The sequence below is a fragment of the Lacerta agilis genome, chromosome 8 (genome assembly GCF_009819535.1).
Source record: "Lacerta agilis isolate rLacAgi1 chromosome 8, rLacAgi1.pri, whole genome shotgun sequence".
Taxonomy (NCBI): domain Eukaryota; kingdom Metazoa; phylum Chordata; class Lepidosauria; order Squamata; family Lacertidae; genus Lacerta; species Lacerta agilis.
The window spans coordinates 59549951-59572456 of record NC_046319.1 but is presented as its reverse complement, the minus strand read 5'-3'; the positions used below and the strand labels follow the sequence as shown (position 1 = coordinate 59572456).

General features: G+C 45.2%; 1 protein-coding gene across 1 annotated transcript in view; it reads right to left on the bottom strand.

Annotated features, from left to right (window-relative positions):
- The window catches only part of GRHL3 (grainyhead like transcription factor 3), a 50005-nt gene extending 28221 nt beyond the window's left edge, over window positions 1-21784 (bottom strand). Inside the window, exons 1-4 of the mRNA XM_033157764.1 lie at window positions 21603-21784; window positions 3559-3745; window positions 2089-2150; window positions 512-848 (exon numbers count right to left, since the gene is read on the bottom strand). Of these exons, the coding sequence (XP_033013655.1) occupies window positions 512-848; window positions 2089-2150; window positions 3559-3745; window positions 21603-21619 (603 nt within the window). The 5' untranslated portion in view covers window positions 21620-21784. The remainder of the gene's footprint in view (window positions 1-511; window positions 849-2088; window positions 2151-3558; window positions 3746-21602) is intronic.
- Between the last annotated feature and the right edge of the window lie 722 nt (window positions 21785-22506).

Sequence of the window (22506 nt, the reverse complement as noted above, 5' to 3'; positions counted from 1 at the left end):
AATATTGCATTAAATGTAGGGTGCAGTTGTGACTATAGTGTTCATTAGTGGCAGATGGAGACAATGGGAGAGAGAGTGGTTGTTGGGGATGGACGTGGCTTAAGTTTTCCTCTTCTCCTTTCATCTACCATTTGCTTTGCATATGTCCAGTGGATTGGCCAGCCCCGGTGTAGCAGCAGGGAGGGTGGTGGAAATTCGGCAATAAGCTACAGAAGACCGACAACATGGCTAGCCTGCGTACAGGCAGAGAAGGTTATTTCAGGAAGCAGAAGGGCTGATGGAGAGAATGTTAAAAAGCCCTTCCAACAAAACAAGCCACTTCATCCTGTTGAATCTCAATGACGGCTAACTTGGCACATAAGGGACACTCCCTCTGCTCGCTTAATTAGTGCAATTTGTGCTGCTCCCATTTATACCATACATGTCACATCCTGCCCAGAGATGGGCAGAACCACAGAGTTTTGTTCTAGAAACGTTCAGGCAGGCCCAGACATCTGGGCACAGTGCTGACCTCCTGAGGGTCTTCTTTGAATGTGCTGTCCGGTTGCCACCTCTGCTGCGGCGGAGCCACGTGGATGGCGTCAAAGAGGGAATTGAGCGAGCTGTTGTCGTACACATCCCCCGAGGTCAGCATATAGTTCTCGGGGCTGGCTTCCAGCTTGCTGGTGCCCGGAGGCAGGGCAGGCGGCTTGTGAGGAGAGGGGATGCCCTCCATCCCTAAGCCATTCTTCTTGGGCACATCGAGATACTCTTGGTTCATGGAAACATTTTCGGCCAGGAGCTTCATGATGTGAGTGGAGTTTTCAAAGGAGGAGATCTCGGGTTCGTACTCCATCCCGTGGCAGTGCCTAGAGGCAAAGGGGGAGCCAGACAAAAGAATACTTAGCAATGCAAGGCCATTTGGTCACCACATCTGCACCTGAGGCACAAGGAAAGAACGCAGGCAACTATTTGGGCAAGGGAAGCTCATCATTCCCAAGCAAGGGGGAAAGAGTTAAATCTAACCGCTCCCCACCCAGCCCTTGTGGGACTGGGCAGAGCCCACGCTTCGTGATGACCCCGCTGCAACGGTTCAGAATTAGGCATGTAAAAACACATAGCGTCAGGGGTACATAGAGTCCAGGAATTGAGGGACTAAACTGAAAGATGCCAACCGACTGTTAACTTATTTCGGGGAGGGTTATCTGAAAAGCACGGAACCCAAGGAGGATGAAAGGGAGTACATTGCTCGATTTGGAAGCAGTTGAAACAAAAGCAGGCTTATCGCCTTCACGTTCAGTGCAGAAAAAGGCCACAGCGAGCCTCTCTCTCTCCTAGTTCTCACTGTCCTTTGCTACCTCTGCCATGGGGGGAACATGGGTGAAGTTCAATCCCCCCCTCGGGCTAGAATAAAGGGGATTTGAGAGCAGGGAGGGGGGTCCTACTGAACCATATTCTGGAGCCCCACACTTCTTGAAACAGTGCTCCAGGGTCTGCTCCATTTAAAGGTGCTGCTGGCAGCCTGCGTCCAGTATACCCACGGCCACCTTCAACACTGACCTACCACAAACCTGTAAGATCAACCAGGAACAGTCTCTTGAATCACAACATCTACGCACCAAGATCAGATCTTTGAAGGCTGTCCAGAGAGGCATTCTTAGTTCCTGTCCCCCAGCTATGGAATTCACTCCCCCCTTAAGACATGCCAAAGTCAAGGCCTTGATGTCTTCCAGAAGCAGTATAGCATTTCAAAAAACATTCAGAGTGACTTTGGGTGGGTAGCAGAGGCATGCGGAGGCTGAGTCTTTGTTCTCGTGCATGCAACCATACATTTTAAAGCACCCCAAAGAATCCTGGGAACTATATTTGTTAAGGTTGCTGGGAATTATAGCTCGGCGAGTGCAAACTACAGTTCCCAGGATTCTTGCAATGAGGGGGTGTGCTTTAAAGGTATAGTAGCTTGGGCCCCGGATCTCTTGCCCCTCCCCCCATTTTTAACATTTTAAACCCTTTGCTGGGCCAGTATTTGAAAGCTAGTTAGTCACGAGCCAAGATGACTCCCTGCACTTGCAAACTCTGGAGGTCTTCCAGGGCAGGATTCTCTCTCACCTCTTCCCAAGTTCGTTGCGCCCCGTTGTTCCAGATGGAAGGATCCTCTTGTCCTTTGGAACCTGTCAAGTTAACAAAAAAACAGAAATGTTCCCTGTATAACAAGGTAGGGAGAGAGACGCTTCTGGGTTAGCTACTGTCAAAATAGGTAGACTATGCTTTAATTTCCCCATTTCCTTAGTGTCAGTACGTTGTACGTTGTTGTCCCCCCATGGTCCAGGGCGACTGTTTTATATATCTTTATATTGTGAAATTGCTCTGAGGTGCTTCATAGAAAACAGTTCTTAAAATGAATGAATGAATTAATAATAATCTCCTGCCTCTCACATCCATGCCAGGAAAAGCATCCTTTCTCAATGAACAACAAATGTGTTGCCAACACGTGGTTGTTAGCGATTCTGCTGCAGAGCAAATCTGTTTGATCAGACAAGATGTCTGCTTATTCTGTGTGGACACAGAAGTGTGGAGTGGGATTTCTTCCTTCTGTGAGACTCAGGCATCTGAGAGAGCATATCAACACATTCCCTCTTCTCAGGGAACCCTGGGAATTACAATTTTGCATTTATTTATGCAACTTTTGCACTGCTTTTCACCACAAGTGTGGTCCTATGAGCTTTTCCTGTTGTCCTGGGGCTTTTCGCCACAGAAGTGGTCCCGTGGTTCTGCAAGGAAAAAGTTTACCCCTCACAGAATTAAAACTCCCAGCACCCCAAACACATTGCACTTCCAAGATTTTTATAAACATTCAGAAAAAACCTTGACAGTAATAGCTGTTTGGCAGTGGAACAGACTCCCACGAGAGGTGGTGGACTCTCCTTCCTTGGAGGTTTTTTAAACAGAGGTTGGACGGCCATCTGCCATGGATGCTTTAGCTGAGATTCCTGCATTGCAGGGGGTTGGACTAGATGACCCTTGGGTCCCTTCCAACTCTAAAATTCTATGTTTCTAAGCCATGTGCTTTACAGGTATAGTGTGGCTGTGACCCAAACAGAGTGATTATAGACAACTACCATCGTCACCTGGTCTGTGGTGAAGTTCTTGTTACTGCTTGGTGGGGTGGTAAGGACCACAAAGTTATCACAAGCCAAGAATACTCAACCTGAAGTAACCTGGTCATGTTTACAGGTTTTTACCCCTGTGAAGAACTTAAAGGGGGCACAATAAACCAGCCTTCCTCCAAGCTGGTGCCTTTCAGATGTTTTGTACTACGACTGCTAATGGGGATAAGCTCAGTAGGTTAGAGTGTGGTTCAGATAACGGCAATGTTGCAGGTTCGATCCCCGTATGGGAAAGTGGCATATTTCTGCATTGCGGGAGGGTTGGACTAGATGATCCTCAGGGTTCCCTTCCAGTTCTACAATTCTATGATTCTATACCAGCCCCAGCCATCACAGGGTTAGGTGTGGGTGGGGGAAGGCGGCAGGAAATGTCGTTTTCGGGGCCTTGAGTCACGCTGGCCGCTTTTCATACCATGTAATAGTCATAGAGGAGACTCAGGGCAGCCACGCTGTCGTCATCTCCATTAACCCTCATCATAGCCTTGGTGGCTGCTGTCAGAGGGTTCTCCAGGTAGCTCTTCCAAGCCTCGTCTTCATTCGCATAGGGGTATTTCTGGAAGCCCATCCCGTCATTCTTCAGAAAGCGCATAGACCTAAACCTGGGTGGGAAGCACAGAGCAGAAGGTTTATTTCTGGGGAATGTTTCCCAGGGAAGCTAAAAAAGGATGCAATTTCATCTTTCCCTCTCTTTTTGCAAAACATCTGCACATGCTGGGGGTGAGAGACAAAAACCTGATTGTATCAGTGAAAGGAGGAAACTTTGGTCTTCTCATGCCCTGTTTTCTCCCTTTCTTCCCAGCCAAAGTTTATGGTAATTTGTTGTGTTGTCATTGTTTTATCTTATAATTCTGAGCTGCCCTAATTGAGTTTAAATTGGACGGAAGGGAAGGGCGGGGTGTTAGGTTTCTTGTTGTTTTTTTCTATAAACAGGTAAACCCATGATTACTCCTACTTCATATTTTTCATAGAGTCCAGCCCTAGCTCTGGAGCCAAGCCCTGAATCAATTAGCATGTTTCTACCCTATCTTTCACAACAACAAAAAATGTAAGCAATTTGAAACAAAACAGAACAATAATAATTTTAAAAAGAGTAGGCCAACAATAAAACCATCTGCGACAGGAGCAGCAGCAACAAGACCAGCAATACTATATCATTCACTAAAAACCTGGGGAAATCAAGGAAGAAATCTGACAGCACGAAAGCTAATGAAGCAAAGGTTCTCTACAGAGAATATTTCACAGTTGGGGACTTCTTGATGGTAACACCCTTTCTCCAATTGCTGTCCACTTAACCGCTAAAGACTAGGGTACCCAGAGGTTAATGGTGGACCAGTTCATATGAGAGCAAGCTATCTTTCTGGCATCCTGGACTCAATCTATATAGGGTTGTATAGGCTAAAACCAGAACCTTGAATTGTGCCCAGAAACAATTTGGAAGCCGGTCATGGCAACATGTCCCAGTAGATTATGCCCTTTGAGGATTATTTTGTGGATTGAGAGTGTTTTTAAAAATAAAAGCAAACAGCGTGGGAGGGTACATTGTAATTTTTTTAAAAAATAGAAAATTATAAAAGTCAATGTTCCACTGGCTTTTCATCCAAGATCTGTCTCTGCACATCTATGTCACCCATTTAAAGCACCTGGCTCCCCCCATCCCACAAAGAACTGTGGCAACTCTAGTTTGTTAAAGGTGCTAGGAATTGTAGCTCAGCTCCCGGGATTTCTGGAAGGAAATAATGTGTTTTAAGTGTATGGTGTGGATGTGAGACAGCAGCCTACTGTACCAAGATCACATTTACATTTGTTGCTCCACCCACTTTGCCTCTGGCTCCACCCACCACTGGTATGTGGCCCTTGGGGTGGTTGCTCAGAGAGGAATGTGGCCCTCAGGCTGAGAAAGGTTTCCCACCCCTGCTCCAACGCTTCCTGTTCAGGCTGAGATTTTACTTGGGCAATGGTAGGTTTTGGTTGACGCTTGGCTTGTCCTCTGGTGCTGTCCCCTAGTTTCTGGTTCCCACTCAATAACCTATGGCTCAGCTCTGACAATCTCTCTCCCTCTCAGGCTTATTTGCATCCTCTGTATTTGCATTGGAGTTATGATTATATAGATTGAGCAGCATGACGTTTTCAGGATTAATCATATTAACTATGAACAAAACCCTGGAACAGCTTCTCAGGAATATTATGAAATAGAGGGAAGGGGAGGGGATTCATGAGAACAGAGTAACCCAACACATCTGGGCTTGTTACCCTTTTGACTTTAGTTGCCTAAATGTTCTGCTGATATTTCGGTTTCTGGGATTTACATCCCACCCCAAAGGCATGGGATGGGACCAAGGCAACTCAAAAATCAGAAGGTATTAAGTAAACACATATCTCTGAACAACAATCATATTTAGACTTTGAAATCTGTCCAAGAAGATGAAATACGCTAGCTGTCTCTTTGCGGACAGAAAGGCTGCACAGAAATGTTTTAACATACAAATGAAATTCAGTTCCCTGTGGAACAGCTGATGAGGGGCTAACCAAGTGTGAGGAGAAGCCCAGCATCAAAACTGTGAACACACATTTTATTCTGGAATCAATGGAAACTTGAGTACTTGGTTTCCCCCCACATAGTCAACACACAATCTAGATCTATTGCATATTTTTTGCCCCTAACAAACTGGTTTTATTCTGAAAATAAATGTTCATTCCATATTATTCTGCAGCGTTTGCATTTGCAGTCCCAGCAATGGGGTGTACGCACACCTGCCCAATAATGTTGTCGCCAGATGTATAGTCAGGGGTTGCCATCTAGCTTCCTGTGGGTGGTGTCATGGGGCCCATGAAGACTTCTATTGGTGCCTCCAGCAGGTTCCCCAGACTCTGAGCTGTCTTTCTTTTTTCTTTTTAAGCCTCTAGCACTCCCAAAAAGAAAGTTATGGAATGTGTTTTTGGGAGGGCGTAAGCAGCCCAAATGCAAAGGAGGAACCCTTGTAATATCTGTGTAGGAGAAAGGTGCAATGCGTCAGGCAGCAATGACAGGAAATAGAGCGCTGTGGTCTAAACCACAGAGCCTAGGACTTGCCGATCGGAAGGTCGGCGGTTCGAATCCCCGCAACAGAGTGAGCTCCCGTTGCTTGGTCCCAGCTCCTGCCCACCTAGCAGTTCGAAAGCACTCCAAAGTGCAAGTAGATAAATAGGTGCTGCTCCGGCGGGAAGGTAAACGGCGTTTCCGTGCGCTGCTCTGGATTCGCCAGAAGCGGCTTAGTCATGCTGGCCACATGACTCAGAAAAACTGTCTGTGGACAAACGTCGGCTCCCTCGGCCGGTAAAGCGAGATGAGCGCCGCAACCCCAGAGTCGTTCGCGACTGGACTTAACTGTCAGGGGTCCTTTACCTTTACCTTTACCAACTCTCAGCACCCTTAGCAAACTACAATTCCCCGTGTTCTTTGGGGAAAGCCACTGCTTTAAAGGGTCTAGCAGTGAATAGAGTGTTGGGTTTGGGAGACCCAGATTCAAACCTCTACATAGCCATAGATCTTGAGGCTCTCACATTTACCTCACCTCCTGCCCCTGATAAACATGGGGAGGAGAACCTCCTCCTTGGAGCTTTTCTTTTCAGAGGAGCTAATGGGGAAAGAGGACAATCAGAACAAATAAAGAGCTCTGTTGCCAGAGGGGACAGAGCCAAATAAATCCTTACTAAGCCCCACCCTTGGGCACTAGAGCACTTTTCAGAGGCACCATCGCCTCAGGGGCAGAAGTTTTTCTCAGATCATTGTTGACTCCACTGTCCCAGAATCAAACAGCAACTATTACTTACTGGCTAATAACAGTCTTGAACAGTGGACGGGCATTTTAAGGCAAGTCTAGTTTGATGCCACTGGCTGGGGTGAGTCACCCACCAGCCCAGGAGCCACCTTTTTGTGAGAGCTTGCAAAACCCTAAGATATGGGCTACATCTGCAAAGGAAAGAGCTTCTATACACGGGGAGATTTATTTTCCCGCTAGTTCAAGGCATATTTCCCCTCCAAGGAGCTCATCCAATTCCTTCCTTTTCTTTTCTATGAGTTGTCTCCACTATTAGCCCTACTTAGAGTAGAGCCATTGAAATTAATGGACATGAATAAGACCCCATTTGCGCTTTATATTTAAAGCAGTATCACGCCACTTTAAATAGTCAAGGCTTCCCCCAAAGAATCCTGGGAACTGTCGTTTGTTAAGGGGGCTGAGGGTTGTGAGGAAACCTTGTACCCCCCCCCTCAAAGACTCACAACTGTCAGAGTGGCTTAACCAATCAATCCCTCTTTCTAAGGAACTCTGAAAATTGTGGCTCTGTAAAGGGAATAGGAATCCCCTAACAACTCTCACAGACCCTCCAAGTGTCCCCATTTTCCAGGGACCTCCCTGATTTAGAGAAGCCATCCCAGTTTCTGATTTGATCCCAGAATGTCCTTAGGATGTCTCCTATTTTCATTGGAGAAATGTTGGAGGGTATGGAGTTATCTGACCCCTGAGCTGTCTGAAGGCAATCCTATATAGGGAAGTTTTTTTTAAATGTTTAATGTTTTATAATGTTTTTATACATGTTGGAAGCTGCCCAGAGTGGCTGGGACAACCCAGTGAGATGTGCGGGGTAGCTATAAATAGTAAAATCCCTATTTTCATTGGAGAAATGTTGGCGGGTGTGGTCTCAGCACCTTTCACAAGCGACAACTCCCAGGATTCTTTGGGGGAAGCCATGACTTTTTAAATTGCTATTATGCTGCTTTAAGTGCAGATGTGGTCCAATGTAGGTCCATTAATTTCAGCAGGTTTATTCTGAGTGGAATTTACTTGGATACAACACAATGAATTTACCTCATGGGGGAAAAGAGAGCCAGTTGGAATGCTTACAGCCACAGTGGCCCTCAGGAATCACTAAGGCCTAAGGTGGCCTTCTTGGAATAGGGATACTCTCTCTGCTTGCTTAGCTCATCAGTTCATCTCTCTGGCCCTATGGCCTTTCATAAAGCCTGACAGCCAACTTGTTAATGGCGGGGGGGGGGGAGGATGCCAGTGGTTCAGCCAGAATCAGGAGTGGAGAAGCTCTGGCTTCCCAGACCTTGGATGAATTAAAGCTCCCCTCATCCCTGACTACTGGCCATGCTGTCTGGGACTGATGGGAATTGGTATAGCAACATGTGGAGGGCCAGATCATTAACGCCACCCCTGCATTTTCAGAGATCTAGTGATAAAACAGCCCACCTGCTCCACCTACGCTATGGATGATGGATATAGCCAGGCCATTAGAATCACCAAACAGCTGTAGAGTATGCAACAACAGGAAGAAGTACCAGTACTAGGAGGCACCAAGTTCGAAGAGCCCCCAGGCCAAAGAAACCCAGGTGGCTCAAGCAACCAAGTCATCACAGGCAACAGAAAACCATCTCCATGGTTATCAGCCAGCATCATCTAACTATTTCTGAGTGTCTAATCAACAAGGACCACTAAGCACTGTCAAGTGACTGGGAAAAACAGCGGCAGCTGAAACCTGGGATGCCTTTCAGAGCAGCTCTGCCTGCAAAAAGTTTTATTTGCAACTTGGGAGGTGACAATGATCACTAGATTTTATCTGCAAGTGAAGCTGTTGTTTAAAAGCAGAAGAGCAGAGGCCTGTAAGAAGAGAAGTTGGCAACTATGGGCCACAGCAGGCATGTGGACGTGCATACCAGCAATATGTTTAGGGGGGAAAATCTATTTGCTTTTATGCTTTCACTATGGCAGCAAAAATGTAATGATGGACTAGATGGCCCTTGGGGGTCCCTTTCTATTATTCCTTCCAGAATTTTGCTTCCACTTTCCCTAAGTATGGTTATCAGAAGAAAGGAGGAGGGAAATCCAAGTGCCTAAGAGCAAAAGCTTACGTCCCCCCATTCTTGAGCAAACAAACCTGCCCCTTCCCCACCAGCCTCTCCCAATGGGACATGATGGCACTAATGCTCATCAGTTTCACCCACTGCGTAAAAAAAACCAACAGGTGGTTTGTTTCATGCTTTTTTTTTTTTTAGTGGAAGTTTCGTTGTCTTTAAGTTTTCTCACGCAGCCCTCCCTCCCCTTCAGTGCCGCCCCACTGTCTCCAAGGAGCGCACAGTTAGGATGACTCAGGTTTCACCACCATCAACTCTGCTTAATCCTGTTCAGACAAGAACCTTCAGCCAGACTGAATCCAAAATATTCACATGAAAAGGAGTAAGGGGGAGGGCGGAGAATCAGCAGCAGGGCTATTCACTCCAGGGATGGGCTCTCTCCAAGCCTTGCCTGGACTTCCCTTCTCCTTTATTTATTTTTTAATGAGGCTCCCCGCGGTCTGCCAATGTATCTTAAGCTGACAAAGCAATGCATGCATGCTCAGCATCTGCCCACAGTTACAGCATGAACTAATGTGCATAAGCAATGTGCTCCCAGCTATGACATATTCTCAGGAGCGTAGATACCGCTGAACTTTGTGGGGTAGGTGTAACATTTTGCTGAAAGGTAGTATATAAATATTCTACATAAATATGAATACTGTAGACACAGGATCAGGACACATGCACAGGATCAGAGGAGACATGTGTAGGTTTGCAAGTGCCTTGCAGAAGCAATGATGTGGTTCAGCAATTTAAGCTACGTACAGATTGCCATTTTTACTCCAGCTCCGGTGCGCCCTCACCACTGGCGTTTGAAGCAGAGAACACATGGCGTTGCCACAATCCATAGATACCCTGTAGTTTATTGGGGGGAATACTGCCTTCCCTCAAACCAGCTTCCATCCAATTTGAGAACAGCGGCTGCGGTTCAGCTTGAGGTGTGTACATTCCAGGCAGCCCATGCCCATGGCCCAGCTGGCAGCTTCATTGAACAGGAGTCGAGCAATGTGCATTGGGTGGAGACATGCCCCTCTCTGGTGTGAGAAAGCTGCTTGAAAGGCAGTGGGGCGAGGAACACTTCACTGTGCCAATCTGTGCATAGCCTTAGACCCGGGACTTAATGTTCTTACAGAGGGTAGAGCTTCTTTTCTTCACTTTCCCTATTTGCGCAGTCAGTTTCCTCCTGACATCCCTCCAATCCTGAAAAGGCCACCACCATCATCCCTGGTGATGTGCTTTTATTGAACAGCTAGGCTGTACTCTGGATTGTTACATTCAGTGGGTGCTGGCCTGGTCCACTAGGGTGAGGGAGGTGCTGTCCCACCAGCCCCCGTCTGCTTGCCCCCTTACTTAACACCAGTCCAGTGGGAGCTCTAGCTCCACCTCCCAGCCCAAACAATCCCAACAGGTACCAGCTTCCACTGGTTACAGTATTCATATTTATGTAGAATATTTATATACTACCTTTCAGCAAAATGTTAATACAGAATAAGATGTGCAGGAGTCGCCCCCCCCCCCGCCACCTTCAAAAAAGTTCTTCCGAGAGGCCCAGAGAGTTGCAAATTCCAAATGTGAATAAGAAAACCCTCCACATCTGTGTGTTGTGGAGCCGAATGTTGTAAACCTGTGACAGGTTCCCCACATCCCTGACCCCAGTATAGCACAAAACAAAACAAAACAAATAAATAAAATTCCTTCCAGTAGCACCTTAGAGACCAACTCTTGTTCTTGGTATGAGCTTTCGTGTGCATGCACACTTCTTCAGATACACTGAAACAGCACCACACCCTTTTTTAAAGGATGAGCCCCAGATAATGCCCCCCCAATCCTCTCTAAGCAGCAACCCCACCCACTCACTTTGCAGTATTTGTCATGCTATCCTTGACTTCTCTGTCTGTGGGCAATTCTGTGTGGTTAAACAAACTTTCTTCTTCTTTCTTTTACAAGCTTGTTCTCTTTTGTGTAGCTGTCAGACTAAAAGGGGGAGATTGAAGCAGGTGGGGTCAGGGTGGGAAAACCCACAGTTTTGCAACACAGACAAGGTGGCCCTTTCTCCCTGCTGGGGAAATGAGGAAGGGAAAGAGCATCAGCTCCCGCTCAAACATGCACGGTTAGGAATGGCTGCATTCACACAGAACAGTAAGTCAAGGACATTGGATGAATAAGGCGGCATACTGTGTTTGCTGACACACTAAGAAGAGGGTCGCTCAGCTATCATCATGTCCACTAGACTCAAGGTTGCAGTTCGTTTCACCATAATGATTCACGAGCACCAGGTAGTCTGAAACCATGGTTTGTGGTTGGCTTACAGATCATGGTCTGTGAGGGAGCAACAACCATGGTTCCAGATTTGGCTTTAGCACTAGTCCATTCCTTCCTGGATTGCTTACCCACTCACACCCACTCACTTCTAGGAGTGATCAGGCTGTGTGCACTCTGCTCACATGCACTCTGCTCTCATTAAGACAAGACATGACTGTGGTCCCCTGAGACCTTTCAGAAGACAAGCAGGGAGTGGTGACCAGGGAAGGGCCTTTGCAGTGATGGGCACCCCATTTATGGACCTTCTTCTCAATAAGGAGGCTTGCCTGATACTCCTCTGCCCTTTGACACCATATGAAGATCTCTTACTTGGTTCTTACCTTTCCTAAAAGTGTAGATTTTTAGTCATGTTGGTTGTTGTTTTTTATTTTAGAAAAAGATTCTTCTATTATTACCTCACAATTATTATAAGCTTCCTTGAAGGTTTTGTAAAACAGAAGGGCAGGATATATAAATAAAATGAAAAAGGCTTTTCAGATGGAGAACGGAGGAGGGTGGGGGTGTCCGTATTGCCCCCCATGCCAGCCTCCACCTGGTCATGTGATAAACCTGTGTTCAGGTGACTATAATACATTGGGGGGGGGGGAATGAAAGAGGAAACATGACTTGAAAAAGGAGCAAGGAAGCATTTTCACAAAATTCGCATATACTAATGGTATCAATGCAAATGTATAAATAATTAGTATAATTTATATCAAAATACAGCCCGTCTCATCATAGCAAGGAAGACTGTGCCCAGGTGACTCATGCCGTCCACCCTACTCTGCTCCCTAGGTCTAACTGTGGATGGGCAGCTTCAAAGCCCTGCTGCTCTCCCTTGGTTTGGTTCTTCCTGTTAGCCTATATCCAGACCAGACAGCCTTACAGGTAGAGGATGACTCCAAGTCGATAGTGTTTGTGCTTGCACGTAATGCTAAGCCAAACTTTGGCTTGGTGTAAATGTGCTGGTTCCCAAGGAGGAGCTTGCATTTGCTTTGCTCCTTCCTGAGCTTTTAAGCTCAGTGACGTGTGATGGCTAAGCCAAGGCTTGGCAAAGCGAGCGGGTCGTCTGAACCCAGAATCAGGGTCAGTTGTTGCAGATTGTAATTTAGGAGGAGAGAACTTAGTCATATATTCTGGATTCAGGCAGCACACTAAAGCTGAATGCACATCACACATTTAAAATACAAAAGGAAAGATTTGAAGAATGACAGCCTCTTCCGTGTGTGTGTGTGTGTGTGTGTTCATGTACACTCTGGTTTCCCCCCAGTTCTGGGGGATAACAGCATATGAACACACTCACTGAAATTCCTGAGTTGACTCTAGGGTTGCTAGTCCTCAAGGTCTGATGATCTCCAAATTTCATCGGGCTTCTCAGGATTTCCGAAGGAAGGCACTCAGTCTCCCCTCCATGCTACCATTTAAGGGGCACAGGTGCCACATTGTACGTGGAATCCAATAAGGCGCACTGCATCTAAGCAAGCGAGGAATCTCAACTGGGGTCACATCCATAGCATGCATTTCAAGCACATGGCTTCCCCCAAAGAATCGTGGGAACTGTAGCTTTGAGAGCTACAACTCCTAGCACCCTTAACAAATTACAGTTCCAAGGATTCTTTGGAGGAGACAGACTTACGGGTCTAGACTGAAATTAAGGCCCAGATCAAAACACTTCAAAACCAGAATCCAGTTCTCCAACAGCAATTTCATACATGGCAAATACAGGAACATCTGTGGAGGTACAGGTTCCCCTTTAGTGTTTAGAGCCATAGATTCTAACCAGTTCTAGAAACATTACTCAGAAAGAAGCACCACTTCTCCCTGGTGCTCTTATTTATCACATGCAAGGAGGTCCATGCAGGGTGGGGCAGTCAAAAATAGAGCTTCCTCTCCCTGCAGCCTGCAGTAGCCTAAGACTGTCCAGAACCCTACCACCAAACTCTTTGCAAGTCGGTACAGCTCTTAGGCAAAAGTCCCAAACCCACTTACTGGACAGTAAGGCTCACTGAACAATTCTGAGAAAATCTTTATAGGATTGCACTAAGTGTACAATTTCCAAACTGTGACAACAAGAGAATCACAGGTGGTTTACATTTATTAGGTGAGTGCCACGGGATGCAGTAACTTCTAAAACCAGATTGTGTGACATGATGGCATCACGCTCCATGGAGCTCCGGAAAATATTTTTCTTTTTAATAAAAGCGTTATTAAAAGCCAGCCTTGTACTTGCTTCTCATTGTCTTTTGTGGTTGTCTTATAGTTTACTGGTGGAACATCAAGGCAAACACTTAGACAATTGTACACTAATACACACACACACAGAGAGAGAGAGAGAGAGAGAGAGAGAGAGAGAGAGAGAGAGAGAGGGAGAGAAGACTAAACAAATGCCTTTAAGAATATCAATCCGTTTTGAACTCCACACCTTTACACCTAGAGATAAAACTCTGAATTACAAATCCCAGATGTTTAGGTCTGGGTTCTGGGGCACCATGCATACTCAAAGGCAACTCTTCCACATATTCCGGAACTAAGTTACAGGTAAGGCTGCATTACAGACAAAATTCATTATTAGAGCTGAAATTAATTTTATGGGGGGGAGGGATTCTTGAAACAAATTCGTTTAACATATATTTTTTTGAATAATTTTTTTAAAAAATTATCCTCCTATTCTTCAAGGGTTCCCCCGCTTCAAAATTGGATGCTGATGGATTTAGGGATTAAAAAAAAACAGAGAAAAGGAGGGGGAATTTACAAGTACAGCACTGTATATTTCAAAATGTCTGGAATGGAGAAGGTCAGTCCTCGATCCAAAAATGTAGCCAAACGTTTTGAAGTTGTGGAAAAGTTCATTTCAGTTCTGTAAAACTTTTGCAAGCATTGAACTCTGAACTAGGAAAGCTACACCTTCTGAATTTCAGCCTGAATACAGATGTTAAAAGCATGGGAACATTCTCAGGATTTAAAAAGGCCGCTCCAACCCTGGTACTGGGGGGAAGCTTTTTTTTTCCAGAAGCCACACCTATGGCTTGGATGAAGTCTTGATCCTTGTAAAACATTGTAAAGCTTTTTATTAGATTTGGCTCTTGGCTTGCTTAAAATTAAGCTTTTAAGGGGCACAAGCACAAACACTGGTATCGGACAAAGTATCTCGGTTACCCCAGTGCAAAAATTTGATTATTTAGAGATTGGGTGGGCTGGTATCGGTCTTCTGTGACCTACCCACTCTCTCTCTTATTTTGTTTGAATCCTCATGGTTCACTGGTGGGATTTAACTTTACAAAGCAAGAGGCGGTTGCTCCACACTTTGGCTGTGTTCACACCAAACACTTAAAGCACGTTATTCCTCCCCAAAGAATCTTGGGAACTGCACTTTGCCCCCCCCCCCCCCCCCAAGAGCTACAATTCCCAGCACTCTTAGCAAACCACAGTTCCCAGGATTATGTGCTTTGAAATGTAACGGTGTGCAGCACACAAAGCCAGTGTCCAGCTAATCTGCCTTAAATTATGCAGAACATGCCTTATTTTATTAGAAGGTAAAAAATGTGTGTCGCTGGACCGAAGCAAAGTCCATTGGCCGAGGTGGGTATTCTTTGCAAGAATTCCAACCCCAGCTGCTGCCCAAGTGACCCTATGGGAAGTGGACATTGGCCGGTGGGTTCACTGGCCTAGCACCATATGCACTGAAACCCCACCCCACCCCGATTCGGAGAACACCCTGCCTTCAACCTAAATTGGCCAGGAAAATCATGGGATTAGGTAGACAGTAACAGCGTAGGAATATAGGAAGCTCTCCCTGGTCCACCTAGCTGAGTACTGTGGACACTGACTGGCAACAGCTCTCCAGGGTTTCAGACAGGTTCTCTCCCCCCCCACACCTGGATTGAACCTGGGACCTGCTGCTGGCAAGGCAGAGCTTCTGCCACTAAGACATGACCCTTCTCCATTGTATACACCTAAGAAAAAACAGGAACTGGACTTACTTTTAAAAAAACCAGGTCCAGCTGTAAGCCCCTACCTTTCTATCTTCTTCAAACAGAATTGTGTATAATTTTAATTTGAAATAAGAGAAAGGGAGAGAGAGGGAAAACAACACCCAACAGCAGCAGCGTGACTGTAAAACAGATCCCTCTCTCTCGGCAGGGACCAGCCCTTCTGTGCTTTAATGAAGGGCTTTAACCTTTTCATTCACCAAAAACATAACTCAACATTTTAATAGCACGCCTTGTTGCATGACAAAAATTTGCTCCTGGCAATCATGGTTTCGACCACAAAACCACAGGAGGGAGCAGCTCTTGGTTAACTCTTTCAGGGCTGCCTGCTGCCTCGACGCACTTCTGGCTTGCTGACAGGGCCCTGCTTGTTAAAAGCTTTGTCTGAGGCTATGTGCACACCACACGTTTAATGCACATGACTTTCCCCCATAGAATCATGGGAGATGTGGTTTACTCCTCACAGAACTACAGTTCCCAGGATTCTTTGTGGGAGGTCCTGCACTTTAAATGCAGCCCATTTTGGATCACGTGCAAAGGTGCTATTTTTCAAACTATTTTTTCCTTCCAGTGAATGGAATGCAGCTCTAAAAAGCTTTGGGACATCTCCTGCCACATTTTGCCATTGCTGTCACAATCTAGATTCTCATGAACTCTGCACGCTATTCACAACAGACAGCCAGAGCAGGCCCTGGTTTTCCTAGTAAGTATGGTCTAGCTCACACATGCGTGTATGTTACTGGATTTTTTTCAGCACTGGATTACAGTGGAATGTGTGAACGTTCTCCATAGAAAAGTACTGCATCTGGGAGTGATGGGGAAGGCAGGGCCTCCTTGCCCATGTGGTGAGGTGGTTGCCTCAGGCGGCAGATTCACCGCTCGCCCCCACCTCCTCCTGCTCCATGCCCAGATCACCCCTGACTATTCACTATGTGGGCTGGGGGTTATGGGAGTTGGGAGTCCAGAAACATCTGGAGGGCCACAGGTTATTCAAAGCCTCCACACACCCTCTGGTGTAGGCTGCCATCACTTCACGCAAGTCAACGTAAAGTGTCTTAATTGGGTGGATTTTCCAAAAATAAAAAATGGGCTCATCTAAATATGCATGTGCCAAAACCCATTCATTTAGTGAAAAGAAATCCAGGAAGAAAACATTTCTCCACAAGTTTTTTTTCCAGTTCTGTATTTCAGACATAAGAGCCACAAATTATGTCCCTTGTCTCAGAAGGATGCTGAACACTATCTTTCTTCTGCACGGTGCAGTGTCTAGACTAGAAAGTGCACGGAGGTCCAGGTTCAGATGCTAACACCCTCAGGAAGCTTAGTATTGTGTCTTTGGGGCCAGTCACCATCTCAGCCTAGCCTCCTACCTCATAAGGATGTTGTGAGGAACAGGGGAAGCATGAATGCCTCCTACAGTTCTTTAGAGCGGAAACAGGAAGCCTGTGGCACCCCATATGTTTTGGACATTGGCCAGGTTGATGGGAGCTGATAGGAACTGGAGTCTGGCCATATTTGAAGGGCCACATGTTCCCCAATCCTGCTTCAGAGGAAGGGTGGTAAGGTAACAGCAATGAAAATTACTGCCTGAGCACAGGGGCTACCATGTCAAGCCATATTCTGGGTCTCTCCTACCCCCAAAATACCATACTATCTTATTTAATTGTTTAACAAGGCTTATAAGCGGCTGAATTTTAAAAGAACAGCAACTTGCAAGTGGATTACATAACACAAAATATTCCTAAGAAAATACAAATAAAAACAAATCGACATTTCTTCCCTTCAAAGTGTGAGGCAGAGGTTCTTGACACTTTCCTCCTCAAGGTCTGCATATTTACTTGTACCTCCCAGAAGCCCAAGTCGCTGTGGGGGCGCCAATGTTTCAAACAAGCAATTTACATGAACACTGTGGCGAAACTACCATTTTGGTAAGGAAGTTCATTTCTCACTTTTGCTCATCCCTTCCTCAAAGCCCTCCTGGCTATTCTGGAAATGGTTATTGAACCGAGCCCATCCCCAAATGATTTTGACCTCGAGGGCATTGTCTCTTCTGCTCTTGTCAAAGAAGGTGCTCTTTGAAGACACCTGCAGTTCTCCCAAAGTTCTGCTGCCCACGCCTTCAGGTCAGAACCAACCCATATAAAGTCTTGCCATTGATCATCCTCCTGATCAATCATTCGGAATAAGCTTGCCCATCGCATGCCTGCATAAGCCACACAGTTCAAACAGAATAGAGGTGGCAGACAGGCTCACTTGCATCCATTTAGCTGAAAGCATCAAAGCAAATGAAGCCACAATTCTCAAGACAGGACAGAAATCAGAAAATACTTTAAACAGCACCTCTCCCCCCCCCCCCAAACCCCAACCATTAGCATTCAGCATCTCAAAAGAAAGAGGTGAGTAACTTCCTTTGAAAAAGAAGGGAGGATCGGAGTAATAAAGCCATTAATTTTGAGGGAAGGCAGAAACAGCTGGGACACTGGTTCACACAATCTCTTTGGTCTGAATTGCCATTCAGTATATCTGTATATAAAAAGCCAAGACCACAACTAAATGGTTGGCCACTGTGAGAACAGGATGCTGGACTAGGTGGGCCATTAGCCTGATCCAGCACTCCTATGTTTGTTCTCTCTCTCTCTCTCTCTCTCTCTCTCACCATTTTAGAAAAGGCTCTCAAACTTTTACCATTCAAAGACTTCACAAGGGAAAGTGTCAAAACACCTGCTCATTACATGGGCTTCATTGGCAGTTCTTCAGAACAGGATCCTCTTTTGGTTAGGTTGTTTTAGAAGAGGAATCAGAAACCTGTGGCCCTCCAGACTCCTGTTGGACTCCACCTCTTCTCCCAGCCAACATGACTAGTAGTTCAGAGATGGTGGGAGTTGTAGTCCAGCAACATCTGGAGGGGCACAGAGCCCCCAGCCCTGCTTTGTACACAGACTATCCTGCAACAGCAGTGATGACAATTATGATACCACTGGAGTGCACATGCACACATTTTACAGCTTGCACGCAAGCTGGTATTTTACAGCCGGCGACTTGCATTTGGTCCGGGTGCCATAATTACGGCAAGCTAAAGTTCCTTTGATCTATAAACTTCCCTCTAGCTACTGCTTAGAACCATAGAGGCAGATGCAACAGATGCCTCCAGCTATAGGAACATAGCAGCTACAAAGCATCAGGATCAAACCTGCAGATTTTGAGAAGTGTAAGAAATTGCTGCCTCAATTTCTAGCACAAACTAGAAATGCAAGCAGACAACAACCTACTTCATGCCATGACCAGATGACCAGAGAAGGTGCGGAAAGCTTGTATGCACAGATGGGGAGAGTTATAGAATCATAGAACTGTAGAGTTGGAAGGGACCACTAGGGTCATCTAGTCCAATCCCCTGCAATGTTGGAAACTTTTTGCCCAATGTTGTAGTAATAAAGGCAAAATTGTAGATTTTCTGAAATTACACATGCAGGACACTTAGAGCCATTTTAAAATGTATAGCATTATTTATGTGCCAGTTATCAAAAAAATATCTAGGTGGTATAAAATAGTCATTAAAACAGCAATAAGAGAGAGCATAGGAAGCCATTTTTTTCTGAGCCAAAACATTGTTCCATCTAACACTACTGTCTACATTGACTGGCAGCAGCTGTCCCCGATTTTAGATATAGAGTTTTCCCCCAACCCTAGCTGTACATGCCAGAAACTGGACCTGGGACCTTCCGCATAAAATACAATGCACTTCTAATGACAATTATGCAGGGAAGTCACTCCCATTAAAAAAGAGAGAGTAAGGCCTGTTTCTTAAAATAGAAGACACACTGGAGCCTTAAAATGGGGTTGCCAGCTTGTTCCATGGCCCTGTTCCTATGCCATAAATTGTAGCCTGTTCACAAAAATTAAATGAACCAAGCTGTTCCCATGACTTCATCTCAATTGAAGCAAAAACTCCACTTGTTTAGGATGAGCTGCTATTAAAGACACAAGAGCAATTCTAGGAGAGAAAATTAGCAGCCCTAACCTAAGGGCAACTGTGTGTACAGACAGACAGGCAATCAGAGTACACCATTCATCTTTCAAAAAAGAAATGAATAAGCTAACTCAAGAAAACATGCGTACTGAGGAGGGGAAAGGACCACAATAAGTTTTTACTAGTGAACCGAGAGTCTGAATTTGTAACGTTGCAAGATATAGGCTGTGTGTACACGTCTAGCACGTTCCAACTCTTGGTTTGGGAGGCAATGTACACACATCAGCCACAATCTGTATCTATCCTGTGGTTTATTGTGAAATACTATATTCCATTTTGATGAATCTCTCCCCCCACCACACCCCCAGCTTTGATCTAAACTGAAAAGACCTAGCTGTATAGTAAGCCCAAAACTTATACACCTTTAACTTCTGTGCATTCAGCTTTGCACGCTTGCCAGAATTTTTATTTTTTAAGGGGGCGGAAAGAGGGGGAGAGGTGTCCTGCGGGGTTAGGGGGGAATACTTTGGCAATTCCACCTGCCATTGAACCCAATGTGTTTTGGCTAGGTGCGATTTTGGCTTTAGGTGCAATTCCCGGAACATTACCCCCCCTCCCCCGTAAATTGTGGGTTACTGTACTTCAAACCAGTAATGTGTACACAGGCATAGTAATCTGAAGACACAGCCTGATTGTGCCCAAGTCCCCCACCCCCTGGTGGCCACAGGAGATCCTGTGGTTGAAAAGAGATCCGTTTGCATTGCGCATTCCAAACACTGAAGGTGGCCACACTGTACCTGAAGCAATAATTACATTTTGGGGAGAGGAATCAATTGTGATTTGCATATGTCCTACATCAGGCTGAATGGAAAGTAGCCAGCTAAGAGTCACTGCACAACCTGAACGCTCTCACATTACTTCACCAACTAAACTTTAGTCCAATAGGAAAGCTTTCCTTATTCTTTAGGTTTAACAGCTATCCATGCAAAGTAAAATATCCAGATGTGACACATCTGAAAGAGCACAATACTGAATTCTGCTGAACATAATAGGTGTCCCCTGTTTCAGAGCACGTCTTCCCCCATCCTTTCATGATGAAATCATGAAATTCAGATCTGGGAATTAAATGTGATACCAAATGTATGTGTACAGGAGGCAGATATTCCAGGTTTCAACTTTCCAATGAAGAATGTTAATAATATCCCACACAATACTTTCCTGGGTCTGACTGTAACTTTAAAAGTCTTTATTTTCATCACCCAGTTCTGCTAAGGAAGTAATTAGGGGTGAATCATATGCAAGCAAGCTTGAAGTCTGCTAGGACATCTCCCTTTGACTTCAGATGACATTATTATGATTAATATTTAATACCCACCCTTCACTAGGAGGTCACAAGGTGAGTTACATCAATATAAAATATAGCGTTAAGAACACGTCATAATTGCAACTAGAGTGGGTCCTAAAATGATCCTAGAGGAGTGGCCCTCCATTCTGGACTTCTGGCAGTGCGATTTTCCAAAGGCATTTGATGTAGTACTCTTGCTTAATAAACGTGCTAGTCCTTAAGGTGCCACAAGATTCTCCCCGAAGGTGTGTTTTCATCAACATTTGGGAACGAACTACGGTACATACAGTCCTTGCGCGCACGAACATGCAGACACACTCAACTCAGAACCACTTTCCATATCCCACTGTGTCCATGAAATCACTCTATCGAAAATCACACACATCCAGGGGAAAACCTCATTGAAAGATAGATCACAGTACTGTAAAGGGAAGCCATATCCTAGAGCGGACACACACCAATAAGAATCCTCCTTGGGAAAATAACCGCACGCTAAACATCCCGAGGAAGGAGGGAGGCGAAGGAAACAGTGGCGACACACCTCCTTCAATTGCGATTTCTCCCCCAGAATTTAGAATGTTAGAACACAACCCAGCCAAAGTTAAAAGCTTTCAATTTATTTCAGCGCGAAAGTCAAACACACTCCCTTGGCTGCCACACACCACTGCACATGTTTCTTTAAAAGGGTTCAGTTTCGGCTGGATTTTACCCAGAAAACACCGACTTTTCTTTTCTTTTTTAGGAATAAAATAAACGGCGCATTAAAGCATCACACACCGTAAAGGCTTGCTGTTATTAAGGAGGACATCAAATAATGCTAGGCAAGAAGGCGGAAAGACTGAGTTTCCCAGCTCTTTCTTAAAGAACTTTCATTAGAGAAGCGGCTACCTTAAATCAAAGCACAAGTGGGAAGCCTTAAAATCTGTCTCCGCTTAAATCCGCGATCGCTCAAAGTAATAAAAAGCAATTAACTTACTCGATCTCATTAGACATGTTCCTCCAACGTTTTCCACTCCCTCGCCAACAGTAAGATCTTCAGATATTTTCCCACCTCTTTTAACCTCTACTAATACCGTCTTCTAAACAGAGACATCACCTGAAAAGTGAAGAGTTTGATTCAAGTTAGAGGTTTATGTGTGGTGCAGGCATTCTGCTGACAGGTAAGGTCTCTCGAGGCTTGCTTCTGATTGGCCGGAGGAGACAGGTGCCAGAAGACAGGTACACCTCAGCAGGTGCAAGGGTTAACCCTTTGCAAACCGAGCAGCCAGTTGCTGAGACAAGGAGCTACCTTTTAAATGCTGGGGGCGGAGGATGAGTGAGGAGGCAAAAGAATAAGAAAAATTCCTGGAGGGCAAAAAGATAGAAGACCAAAAGAAAAGAAAAGAAAAGAAAAGTGGCGTGGATTCATTTATGAAATATTTTGTGTTTGTGTTCATTGTCAGGAATTTTTGATTTTTAGACAGTGCAAGGATGAAGCTGTCCACCTGTTACTCTTGGAAGAGAGGGGGGTGGGGGTCTTTTCTCTGTGAGGAACAAAAAATCATGAAAATGCAGGACAATATGTGAGGTGTTGTTTTGTTGTCTTCTTATACTGATTCAGTGAAATGCTTTGCATCTGTCAATCTGTACCAACACTTCTTGATAATTTAAAAAGTTAATGGCTAAAAATAAATAAATCCTGGTCCATTTTTCATGCACATCATCAACTAATCTGTACTGGTGGACATATTATTGTTGTTATTGTTATTATTGTTATTGTTATTATTAAACTTGTTGGTTGCTTTTCAAACTGACATACAATATATAAACAAATACATGCACTTTTCAAATAAAGCTGATGCTAAAGGAGTCAAAGTCTGTTGCCTTTTGTCGTTTACTAA